This window comes from Musa acuminata, chromosome BXJ1-10 (genome assembly GCF_036884655.1).
Source record: "Musa acuminata AAA Group cultivar baxijiao chromosome BXJ1-10, Cavendish_Baxijiao_AAA, whole genome shotgun sequence".
Lineage (NCBI taxonomy): Eukaryota > Viridiplantae > Streptophyta > Magnoliopsida > Zingiberales > Musaceae > Musa > Musa acuminata.
In genome coordinates, this window is record NC_088336.1 from 29,768,086 (window position 1) to 29,781,369 (window position 13,284).

At 44.7% G+C, this 13,284-nt stretch overlaps 1 protein-coding gene and 1 long non-coding RNA gene across 2 annotated transcripts; one reads left to right on the forward strand and one right to left on the reverse strand.

Moving 5' to 3' along the window:
• Positions 1-944: 944 nt before the first annotated feature.
• Positions 945-7,876, forward strand: LOC108951462 (uncharacterized). Its single transcript, XR_010480761.1, has 3 exons — positions 945-1,394; positions 4,404-7,438; positions 7,642-7,876. It is a non-coding gene; the product is annotated as an uncharacterized LOC108951462 (long non-coding RNA).
• Positions 7,877-9,712: 1,836 nt separating this feature from the next.
• LOC103968961 (protein ENHANCED PSEUDOMONAS SUSCEPTIBILITY 1-like) lies at positions 9,713-11,551 on the reverse strand. The gene has a single exon (XM_009382335.3). It carries the CDS (start codon positions 11,436-11,438, stop codon positions 10,008-10,010), a length of 1,431 nt encoding a protein of 476 aa, XP_009380610.2. The 5' UTR covers positions 11,439-11,551; the 3' UTR covers positions 9,713-10,007.
• Positions 11,552-13,284: the final 1,733 nt, after the last annotated feature.

The window sequence follows — 13,284 nt, forward strand, 5'->3', positions numbered from 1 at the left end:
TCTATCAGTCATAGATGCCCTGCAAGTGAGTGATGATACGTATGACATGATACATATTTTTTTTTCTTATTATATTTTGATATTTTATCACTTTATGTTGTTTATTGCATATATGCATATATATTGTGATGTCAGTGGATTTGTGCAATAGGAATCAGATCGTGATGAAATGATAATAATGAGATAAATTTACCTTTAAACATAAACCTTAAATAATTCTAGTCATATGTTACTCGAAAGAGACATCGAGATAGATAATTGGAGAGATTAGTGTATTGTACACCCGTCAATATAATGAAGACAACTGATCTCATAGTTGCTTGTGTGGGAATAGCTACAATGCAGGTGCTTATTGGAGAATGAGTTTACTGATTGATCTGCTCACGGAATGCTAGACGGTTAATAATACCTTATTGTCAGATAGTGATTCTGTTGTCCTAGTGGTGTACATGATCCTTAGACTTGAGACACCAATGATATCTTATATGAGTATTTCATTCTTTGATACCGAACTTATAGGTTTAAAAGTTTCAAACCTAGCACAGTCGGTCATTGAGAGTGACAGTTAACCTTACGAAGGTTATTGAGTGTCTATAGAGGATCATCCGCTCTCAGTATCATGAGAGGAATATCGTAAGTTCGTAAAATGACTGCTCACTATATATTGAGCACATTCATAAGTTTTCATAAACTTAACATGCAAACTTGTGAATCCAATCAACGCTTAACACTATCCTAAGCTTCTATCCACCCAGATATCACCCTCTAAGTTTTAAGGTGTTGAGATGATTAATTATTTTTTACATCATAATCTATAAAAAAAATAGGTTATGATACATAAAACCTGAGTTATTTTAAGATCATTTTACCTATTTTGACGAGTGATCACTCCAAATTTTGTAAACCGATCTTGTTTATAGTTTTGATGCAAAACACAAAAATGAGATAAAAGACACAGACCTAACATGTACATGTGTACAGGCCAATAAAGCGACGACCGTCCTTGGCATACCGGCGGTTTCTTTGCTCGATAGGGTTTCTACCTCCCGGCGTTCCTTTGATCGTTCAGCGATCGATCTCGTTCTTTTCCCCGTCGGCGGTTTTTCTTATCGTGAGGGTTTTTTTCTTCGCGTCGTTTCGTTGATCATTCAGCGTTCTCGTTCGCCTTGGATTGCAGGATATGTACTCCCGGAAGCCGAAGGAGGATGGATGGCGCCCCTGGAGTGCTTTCAAGGGCCCTTAGACCGACGAGGAGTTAAATTTTTACCGATTAGACTAATGTAACATCGGATTCAACCATCAACGGTGCCGTATGGTTTGCTCTAGGGTTCGACGTTACGGTTCTTGATTGGAGCTGCAACCTAACGCAGTTTTCAGCAAGAGTTCGAAGTTTTGTGAGTATAACACATATTTATTGAATTTTTTCGTCAAATAACCAATTCACATCGAATTGGCATTCCATTTTCTTTAAATGACAACTTTATCTGCTTGTTGTCCACACCTGCATTATATTCGTTACTGCAGAAGATCTTTTGGGATCTCAACAATTCTTGTTATTTGGATGTTCATTTTTCGCAACAAAGAACTTTCCGCTGAAACCTTGTGGCAAAATCATTCACGGAGCTCATCAATGTTACAAGCATTGCTTCTATCTTTGTTTTTGATTTAACATTGGATGATTGATGGATTCTTAGAAAATTCTACTTACAGATGACGAGTCATGGGGGATACAATTTCTGATTGCTAAGGTCAATTGATAAAAATGAGGCCATTCTGTGAGGAAAAAAAAAAAGAGACTTGACCTATAATTATTATTTCATTTCTTTTTCATCAGAGTTCAAGCCATTGGCCTTGACCTGAAAAAGGCTCTTGAGGTCTTCACAAACTTACTTTGAATTAGCTGGTTCAGACTTTATAGAGATTACCTCTGGCTAAGTACACCTAGAAGACAACTACAGCTGGTTTTGCTTAGTCTGGCGGCTTGATTGGTAAAAGTTGAAATGGATTTTGTGGTAGCTTGGTTTGGTGTGAGATATAGTGGTGTGAGATATAGATCATATTACAACTAACGAGCAGGTTGGAGAAGGGTTTATCCATAACCCAATCCAACCCAACTTGCATGTGTTGCAGCCCAACCTTAGGGTTCTAGTGTATGTTTGGTATTCAGGATTGGAGAATTATACAGGAAATATTGCAATCAGCATAGGTACACTGGAGTTGCCCATTTTTTTATTTAATTCAAGAATTAAACTCCTTGTATTGTGACTATTGTCAATTATCCATGCATGATAAACTGCAAAGTGAACATTAAGGATATTGGAAGAGGTAGTGGATAAAAGAGAAGCAAGGCAGAAGATATATGGAGTACAATTTTTTTTTTCTTTATGGTCTGAAGTTAGGTTAAAAGGCATATCTAAAAGGACATCTAGTCATTACTGTTTATGACTTTGCCGACCTGACTTTGTTGATTCACCATCATCATTGAAACTTGTATCATTAAATGTAGCATGCTACAGACCTTAAAACTTGTTGTCAAGGACGATGCTGGGGAGAATTGACATTTTTGTTTGTTAGTTCATCTGAAGCTAAGTAGCCCCTTTAAGCTAGGTCCTTATTCTTCAGCAGTAAATTCTGTAAAGGACCTTATACTCTTGATGGCCAACTGATGGATTGGAAGGTCTATCAGTTGCTGATGAAGCTTATGCAACCGCGAGAATGCTGTTAGTCATGGAGATAAAATAAATGGATTGAAGAACAAGGACTGCTGTAACAGAGAGAATCTAAAGGCTCAATAAGACAACCTATTTTTCTGTTAATGTATGTTTTTCCTTAAATATAGTTTGTTGCTATTATGTTGTTTCCAGCATCATGAACTTATTGTTTGTTCCTCACGCAGCTAAAACTATTCTCTTCTCATGTTAGGTTTGCATAGCCAAAAAGTAGCTATAACTCGAGTATAGTTATGGCTGCATGTCATTGTGGAACACTGTTTTGCATGATATCAGAAATCACATTCGTTATTTAAAACAGATACTATAGGTTATGCTTGAAGGTTGTCTGTGCTGTTTATCATGGAACTAACTGTCATGTTGCAAGGCCCTTTGGATAACAAAATTGTTACGTGCTGATCATGTTTGTTGCATGCTGCACACATCAGCATTCATGATGTACTGACATGGCATACGCTTCTGTGCCATGCTGGTACCTTGTTGGAACTATGCTTATATACACCTGCAGCACTGGTCCCTTATTACATTGGTGCTGTGTGGAAGGTTCATTTGAATGCATTGAGATTCACAGGCCTACCTGATGCTCTGCTCTGCTTGTAGATAGAGTTATGAATATTATGAAAACCCATACTTTACGTGCGATGCATTTGGATCTCTTGTTGTTCTGGTTATGCCAATTTCTGGAGCATCTATATCATGCAACCTTTTGTCGTGGGATGATTGTGTTGTAAATCCAGGATATGTGCATTGAGAAAAGATATTGATGTCATGTTTTCTATTTTTTGATGACGCAACTCTAATATGAATATATGTGCATTGGATGATCTTCTGTTCAAGATCTTGATTTACTTGACTTGCCATATAATATTTTTTGAAAAAAGGGATGTTAACAAAGTATTTCAGAGGATAAAAGAACAAATTTCAAGTGTATTGATGTTCTCCTCATTGCATATCCATGATGTGATTGATAGTTTTCCTGGCTAGGAATATGCTTTCTTAAGACTGGATCTTTTAATTTCATTAGATATCAATTTCAGTGTCCTAAGACTTGTAATCATCGATATGTAACATTGTGGAAAGCTTTGCATCTGCAATTTCTTCTGTGATATTGACGATTGATACCCTGTAGAACTTAAAAAGTGGTTTGAGTACTCATGAAGATAGCTATTATTGTTTGTAAAACTGAAGATAAAATTTTCTCTCTTCCAACCAATATTTGTGCAAATATCTGCCTTCAGTGCTCTGGTTTACCTCTGTCGAAAAGCCTCTGTCCCTATCATTAGTTTTATTATATTTCATTCAATAGGTTTTGTCTATTGTTGAGTTGCCATCTTTAGTATAATCCTGTTACTTATTTCAGTTTATTGCAAAGTCCGGGGTTCAAATCTCGCCTTTTATCACTTATTTTTACAAACAAAAAAATTAATTTCTGAAGTTTGTATATCAAAATAGGTTTTGTCTATTATTGAGTTGCCATCTTTAGTATGATCCTGTTATTTAATGGTCTTGAACTTCTATAGGTAGTCATATAAAAATAAAGCACTCTTTATTAAGGTGAAATTTCAATTTCTAAAGTTTGTACATCTCCTACTGGTGGATTGGAAAGGTTTGTTGAGATGTTTTTGTGATGTGTCATCCATCTTCAATGAAAGATTTTGGATAATGTGTTGACAGGGTGCCAAAGTGGGGTGGGGTTGGAGGGGCCAAACGAGGATTACATCCCATTTTTGGCATGTGGGGGACTTGGGCCCCCAAGTTCTTCAGAGGGTCGGTGTTACAAGCCTTTGGTTCCTGTACAGCCTTTGACAGCGCCGCCTTCACATTGACAAGCTCTTTCTTAATTCTGGTATGTAACCTCTCTCACTTTCTTTCCTGGATAATGGAAGTAGGTTCAGTAGCATTGTTAAATTTTTGTGCATCTGCTCCTGACCACTGAAGCAGTAAAAAGTTGCAAACGTAGAGTTTTGGGCACAGCCTAAATGCATGGTGCCAATGGGAATCGAACGAGTAAGTTCTCAGGCTTCAATTTTTTTCTGTCATCAATTTATTGATTGTTTCCGGTTTCCACATCGAAAGATAAAGGAGGAAAAAAAAAAGTGTTATTTTCTGCAGTGTTAGTAATCGATTCCTGGGAGATTGAGAACTCAGGAGTCGTGGAAGAACAAAATGGTAGAACTGCTGTTTATAGAGTGAGAAGGCGGATTGGGGGTATACTTTGTGGTATAAAAGAGCAAACAGAAAATTGCTGGTTCAGCTGTAGTAAATCGTGGAGTTTGCATGGCGAGTCTAGCACGACCTCCTCGACGAGGAGTTGAGGAACTTGATGCAGTCTTCGATGGCCTCCGACAGGTGAGTCTCTTCAGGAGCAGCGAACCTCTGTGGAGTCATGCTGGAAGAAACCTTGGACGGTGGCTGCCGCCGGCTTCCGGAGATGAAGTCTAAGGCCCTCGACGTTTTGCGGAAGAATCGTATAGCTGAGAGGCGTGCGCTGTTGAGTAGCCGAGATGAGAAGCCCCTGCGTCCGCGATCCTCCTCCTGATCCCCGAAATGGATGTCGGACGTTCGAGAGACCGTCGGCTTCGCATGGATATTGCTGTCGAGGCTGAAGCCGACGCTCCTCTCGCTCTTGTTCAACATATGATCTGGCGTCCAAGAACGGACTTGCCGTAGGAGGGCAGGCGGCGAGACATTTATGGCGAGGCTTCCGCACTGTGCCAAGAGAACACCAAAGGGAAAGGGAAAAAAGAGAGCGTTGAAGAGACTACAGAGAAGGAAGTGGGTTGGACTGTCAGTGAGCAGACGGTGCCTGCCTGCCTGCTCGCTTGATGGAAGAGACTGGCATCAGTGGTGGACTAAAAGTGGGCGTCGTTGTGGAACACTGACTGGGCTGGTATATACTTGGAGTCATGCTTTGGTCGATGGCACGAGAATCTTATCAGCCTAGAAGCAAGCGAAAGCCCAAAGCCCCCAGAGGAGAAGGGGACGGTCAGAGAGGAAAGGGTCGTGATACTTTCACGAGACGATCTCATTTCTTTTGAGGTGCGCACCCGCCCCATTCCCCTCCCCCTCTTCTTTCTGAAATGGCGTGCATCGATTTCAAAGCTTCCATGGTGCGAGAGCGCTTTGGGTCCATGGGCAAGACAATCATTTTGCCGGGGCTTACTGCATAAAGCCTTGTGAGTTTCTTACTACATGCAGTTTAACGTACGGTATGATGAATCGGATCCATCTCGCGTTCGTACATCATCAGTGTCTCGAGCATGATGGGGGTACGTACCTGTTACGAAACACAGATGTGCCTGTGTATGAGAGTCATGTTAAGCAGATCAAATCCCAACGGGTTAGGCCCATGTGGTCGAACATCTGATCATAGGGGAGGTTATCGGTCGGATTTCTCTACTTTTTTTCTCTTTGGTTCAGTGTCGAGTGTCGATGTTGGACTGGGTGTTTGACCATGTGGGTACGAGGAGCAGGCATAAAGAAAACGGATGGGTTACATCAGGTATCTGAAAAAGGGGGAGGAAAAGAAAACTCATTAATATGACTAGTGATTAAAAACAAAAATACTAGTATGACTAGGGAGATCATGAAATTGTTTCGTTTCGTTATGTGACTAGGGAGGTCATCAACATCTATCTATATAGTTGACGCCAACTGAACTGACACAAGGTTATTTGTTATTATCATTGATCTTCTACTAGGATGATTTGGGGAGCTGAAGTACATGGTTGTTCTACGAATTGTATTCCTCCTTTTATAAGTTTGATTCATGTATTCCTTCATTCACATGCGGTGTTTAATAATCAATTGCTTTTTGTTCTCTAATGGCATCTTGGCCATGGCCATGCGCATTGATGGTATCTATTGCTTTTCCCTGTAAAATTTTTTACATAATTTTCTCATTGGACTAAGTAAGGATTTCTTGTTTAAAAAAAAAAAAAAGGGAGAACGAGCTGTATATTTCGCTTTGTTGTCAAATAAAAAAGGTCACAAAGTGGGCTCCGCACTTCCAACGGAGCGAGTCACCCGTGATATCCCCTCGGCGCATTATTTAATGCCTAACGACCTTTGCCGCCGCCTCTGGCATATTTAAAATCAAATGTGCGCGCGTCGCATAATACGCGTACAACAAGCTAGTTTAGAGAACGGAACATCGAAAGAGGCAGGTCGTGTGTCCGAACGAGTGTAGGCTGAAAGAGAGAGAGAGAGAGAGAGAGAGAGAGAGAGCGGGTATAACATAACATGTATCGAGAGATGCCGACGCCGTCTCCAAACCCCGTCGCCTGGCTCTCTCGGGCGAAACTCCTCCTCCTTGCGCGTCAGTTTTTTCTCCCTTTTCTATGTGGGTTTCTTGGATTTCCGTTCTTGCTTTCGTTCCTCTCTCTCTCTCTCTCTCTCTCTCTCTCTCTCGCTCGCTCGCTCGAGCCTACTTGATATCGTGAAATCTTTGACGCTGCTCTTTCTTGGACGAGTTCTTTATCTCGGCTTTGCGTTCCTGAATTTGTTCCTAGTTAGCTTTCCTAGTAATATCTGTATCGTAGCGCCAATTGGCTTTTCGAGATGGAAGCTGCGATTGTACTTTAGGCCCGACTTAGCCCGATCGGAGGAACCTTGACAGGCTGAAGAGCAAGTCGAAGGGTGTGTTCGACATAATTGATGATCGCCAAAACAGGATAATTAGCGTCCTCCAAATAAAATCGGGGAGTGAGGTAAATATTTCTCAGTTCCACTTGCGTTATTTGTTGTACATAGTTCGATTGCGAACCAGAGCATACAGTATCATTAAAAAACCTTAGATTTGTTTTGGTCTTTTATTGTGTGCAAAAGAGCCTATTAGTTGAAATAAAGAGACAAGTCTTACAGCTTCTTCGATACCAACATCTAATGATCGCCTTTATACTGCTTGTTGCAGGTGCTCGTTGTGACGAAATCATGAAGCGGGTGCCTCGGGAATTCCATGGTGCTAAAGTTATTGGTTCATGGAGGTAATCAAACTTAAGGCTCCAGTTCTTGATGTGTATAAATTGTCATGTCCTAGTAACAATTGAAGCTCGTCTTGTAGAGTAAAGTATATCGGTGATGTAATCATGCTAGGCTTTTGTAAGATTCTCTTCTTTAGGTCAGCCACACACAAGTTTACTTAAAGACTCCATAGATTGGATCCCGGGATTATGTTAATGTTCCAAGCTTACTCTCATGAAGACACATCTTTGGATCATTTTGATGGCATTGAAATTGTCACCACCTCTAATGACCTTGTCATTTAGGTTTCTTTTCCTACAAGCTTTCCTATCTGAGGATGTTCTCGAACAAGGTTGTACTTCTATGATATGTATCATAGAAGATATATTATTCAAAAGTAGAAAATAGGAAATAAATGTTTTTTATTAGTCCACAACACTTTGCCGGGCCAACGATTAACGCATATGCATGGTATGGTACCAGTATGGGTGGTATGGGTCATACTTTTTTTGGTTGCAATCATTCTCTATCAATTTTCTTTTTTTATTTCCATTGTTCACTTGTTTTCTGCCCTGCCCTGAGTTCTATTTGCAGCTTTCCTTGCCCATGGTATCAAAAAAGGTTGCACTCTCACTGGCACCAAACCCCATAATAATTTTAGGGCAAACTTCAAACCAGACATTGTTCATGCATCTTCACTATGAATTATGGTAATATCAATCGAAAAGCATTTCTATACATGATGAACTTGTTTCTATTGCATGATGTCCTCAGAATAATTTATAGTATTTCAGGTATTTGGTGCTCTGGCAATTGCCAAGATGCTTTGTGTTCCTTCCGAAGTGAGTTGGCTTCTTCACATGAACGTGCTACTGGTAATGAATTTATTGTCACCAAACATATAATTTTCATCTTTCACTAGAATTGGTGTCATGTGTCCATTACCTCTACATCAGAGTTGATGTTGTTGGTAAGGACAAAAGTAATGCTATTCTCGCTGGCCAATGTTTCTTCTATATCAAGCAAACTGCTTGCAACTGAGGAGCATCTATCATAAACTAACAGAACCATTGGATGTCAATTCCTTGTTGAATTGTAGAGTGTTTTTGGTCCTATGTCATGTTGCATGTGGTTCATTTTCTCAATCTTAGAATTAATAAACTCTATTTCTAATTTGCCTTTCACATTTACAGAAGCATTCCAGTGTAATGCTCCAAAGAAAGCCGCATGTTTATGTGTCAAAATAACAAAATCTAGTAGATACATAGTTGTTTTTCCTTTGTGACTGCTGAAAATGTCAATCCATGTAGCTTTGTTTCTCCTAATTTTCAGCAACAAAAGTAGCACTTTAAACATCGGTTTAAAAGTGCTTCTTTTATTGTGCTAGTGGTCGAGTGATGTCTGGCACTTTGTGCTAGTTTGAGCTTCATTAACAAAATTTGTGCATCATTAGATTGTCATCCTCTTTAGCGCATTGACAGATACATACGCTGCTATATATTCAGATGGTTGGTGGAGCCAATCGTTCAGTGCTGCTGATCTTTGGTGCCATCAGCTGCTACTAGCAACAGCAGCAGGTTAGGCCACTTCCGTAGAAGCTTTTCCTTTAAATATTGTTGCTAACATGTTATGTCTCTTTGCCATTTGTTACTGATATCAACGGACTTGACAAGTAAGTTTAGCCTCACATCGATTCGATGGAGAAGTACAAGCCACGCTAATGATGCGCAGTTCCGCTGTATCATTGTGGCGGAAGGGGATTGGACTAAGCCGATGGATGTGCAGATGTACTGTTGTGGCCTGTCGATCGATATTACACCCTGTGAATTGGCGAGGACGGTAAGTAATTGTTCTGGTTCTGAAGTAGCATCTACCGGTATCGTCTCGAGGCAGGCAGCAACCTGTTCGACGTTTTGACTTGTGCAGCTCTGCAACATGTCTGATGGGCCCAGAAAAGGGCGGAAAAGTTCCTCGGAAACCTACTCGGTGGGAAACAAACGTCCAAAGAAGAAGAAGAAGAAGAAGAAGAAGAGGATAAGCTTCGACGTACATAACAAATTATACCGGAAGAGGACGCAGACCAACTCGAGATTAGACTTGAGGGAACCAAACCGACACAGCAGCAGCAGCAGAAGCAGCACACTAAGCCCCAGACACTTGCTGGAGAGCAAACAAAATGCCAAGACGGGGAACGAGTTAAAACAGCGGACGTGTGGATATAACGTGGAGCAGTTGATCGACAGTTTCTGGCTCCGACGCGGGACGGTGTGACGGTGCGACGGCTTCGTCGCTGCTGCTGCCTCCGCCGCAGCCGCTCTACTCCGTGACGTAGCTCATGAACTCCTCGTCGCGGAGGAGCGCTTCCATGGTCTCCGGCGCCAGGCACACCTCCAACTCCACGCTACCCCCGCCCTCCCTCCCAGGGAACGCCGACATCTTCCCGTCGAACTTGTTCGCCCTGCCGCTCCGAACCGCCGCCGGGAGGCCCCACCCGAAGTCGTTTCCCTCGTACATGGGGAACCGGTGGGAGCTGCCCATCGTCAATCCCGCCCCGTCCGGGTTCCCCAGTGGGAAGCACCGCGGCGCCGCCTCCCACACCGCCACGCCACGTCGGATCGTCTCGTTTCCATGCGACGCCACGTTGCGGTGCAGCAGCCCCGCCGCCCAGCGGAGGTCCCGCCCCACCACCTCCCTCACCGCCGCCGTTGTCGGGATGCTCTGGATCGCGTTCCCGAAGTAGTCGGGCGCCACCTGGGGCTCCACCCGGTGCCGGCAGTTCACCGCCATCCGGAACGTCGTCATCGCCTCCGGCGGCAGCTGCTTCCGAGCCCGCGTCACGGACCGCCACACGTGGGCGCACAGTGACTGGAAGGAAGAGATCTGCTCCTCTTTGTACGCCATCACCGCCTTCGGGTCGTGGACTTGCTTGCCATATATCTCGGCGTTGGGATCACCGACGGCCGCGACGTTTGCGAAGCCGTCGTTGGCCCTCGATTTGAGCTCGAAAATGGCCTCCCGGCTTAAGCGGAAGATCCGCTCTCGAAGCGGCGCGTCCACCGGAAACGTCACCTCGGGGCCGCGTCCGCCGGGGAACCGAAGCACCGCCTTAGAGTCGCCGAAGTAGTTTCGGCGAAAGTCCGGCGGCGAGGGGGAGCCGCGGCGGCAGAGCTCCGCCCACGCGTTGAAGAAGTTCCAGAACGAGGTCCCATCGACGACGGCGTGGTTGACGGCCGCGCCGAGGAACACGGCGCCGTCCGCGAGCTCGGTGAGCTGGAAAGAGGCGAGCGGGCGGAAATGGCCGTGGAAGCTGATGGCGCCGTCGAGGGGGAAGAGCGACTTGACCGCCGCCGGCACATCGGAGGAGGGGGGGAGGAGGTCGGGGAGGGTGAGCGAGTAGGCGGTGGCGTAGGCAAATTCGACGCCAGCGTCATTGCAGGAGACGAGGATGCGACCGTCGGGTAGGGTGGAGAGGCGGCCGGCCAGGGGGGGGAAGAGGGACAGCGCGCCGGAGAGGGAGGAGGCGAGGAGGGAGACCAGCGAGGCAATGGGCATCTGGGGAGAGGGGAAGAAGAGTCCCTTCTGGATGTAGTGGCAAGACAGCATGGGGAGGTCGGAGACGGAGAGCGGGAGATCGCCGAGGGAGGAGTCGCTGTCGGGGCACACCGTGCACTTGGATACAATGGTCACAGCAGCAGCAGCAGCAGCAGCAGCTGCGAAGGCAGAAGAATTGGGAGTGATCGAAGACATGGTGTTACCGTCTTCCCTGCTCTGCTTGGGGTGGGGGGGTGGGGGGGCAGCCGCTGCTGCTCTCTTTACACTCGGAGGGGGGTGTGTGTGCTGTGGGAGAGAAGCTGGGACGGGGTATATAAAGGGAAGGGAGGGTGGCCGGATGCATGCATTTGGACCTCATGGAGACCCTCGTCTGACACTCTTGTGCTACTGGATATATCTTGATGGCAGAAAAGGACATCAACTCTACTGGGGACGACTCCTCAGGGGAGGGGAATGATCCCTTCCATCTTCCCAGCAGCAGTCGGTAGCAGACCATCACACTCCCCCCATTAAATCTATTACGACCCATCAGGCTTGGTTGTCAGCCGGTGTGCTCCGTGGTACAACTGACTCTCTCGCTCAATGACAGTGGTGCCTATATTGTGGCAACGATCCATGCAAGAAACAGGGAAAGCATGGGGAGAACAAGCCACGTTGGTCCATGCAAGTGAGCGAGGGAACGAGATGGTCCACGTACTGCCCGCCCGAGATAGCTGTTTCCAGTATGCGGAGACACTGACATGCTCTGCTTATGTGCCTGGCGCCGTTTCTCCGAATGGGTTACCGCCGAGCCTAAGAATCTGTTCTACTGTGGCCCTGAGCGAGGGAGAGAGAGAGGGGGGCCATAGCAGTTGACCTCCCACGGCCGAATTCCAAGCCACATTGGAAACAGAGCAGATGGAATTAGTTTACTCTCCAACGGTGAGTGAGTTCTACGAGGAGCGCTTTGACGGCTTCTCGGGGCTGTCTCTCTCTCTCTCACTGCTTGTCACCATGGGAGGGTAACCGACACGTAGCCGTCCAACAGAGAGGATGATTAAATGGGACGGTGTGGGATGCTGCTGCATTCCAGCACATTATGAGTTGGTGGTAGGTGTCGAGCCTCTCCCGCCCCCCCAGCAACAGATCCTGTGTCTCGCCGGACCCACGAAACGCACTTTCCTTCCGTCGTTGCAGAGGTGATCGCGGTTCGATTTCATCTGGAACCAAATCGAACCACGGCTGGCCGGTTCGGTTTGGATTTCCAGAACTTGAAACCAGCATCGAATCAAACTGACGATAAATACGAAAAATAAAAATAAAAAAGTAAAATATAAATAGGTTTCGCGGTGTAGTGATCAGGATTTTAGACGTCAAATCTAATGACGGATTTAAATCTTGGTGGATTAATTTATTTTACTTTTTTATGGATCGGATGGAAATCAAAATTAGATCAGTGATTCAGGTTTATGAACCGTTTCAATTGGAATCCCATCATGTTTTGTTATCCAAGGTGGACGGTTGAGATCACCCATCATGGAGCTTCCATGTTTCGTGGCTCGGCCGAGACGGGAAAGAAAACGTCGTGCGTTTGCTTATGGTGTGCTAAACATATGGGTGACATTGCCATTAGGACAACAGAGGAAGGGGATTAAGAACGTGGGTGGATACATTTAACGGATGAGTGCGCGCCGACCTCCGCCCAACAGAGGCACGACGGGGGCATCAAAAGGATTCGTGGGACGGCGGCGCAGGTGGCTCTTCTTATTCTTCTTATTATCAGACGAGATCTGATAAATAGTCAGTGACTAGTTAGTGTCTGAAATTAAAACTGCCAGAAGGTGTAGTCGACGAAGCCAGTGATCCCATTCAGCTACCTCCCTCCGTTTACGAATCGAAATAATCTATTTTTAGTGTCCAAATGAGAATGTAAGCGCATGAATTCACATCTACATAATCTCCTCCTTGTTACTTAGAATGTGGTTCTCCAAAGTGCAGATGATTGATTAATAGTGGTGATGATGCATTCCTGAAATCATTGATGGCCTCAACTTTTACACCC

Bases quoted from the DNA above. Each gene is read 5' to 3' on its own strand.
- LOC103968961 (XM_009382335.3), bottom strand. From the start codon at position 11,438: ATGTCTTCGATCACTCCCAATTCTTCTGCCTTCGCAGCTGCTGCTGCT.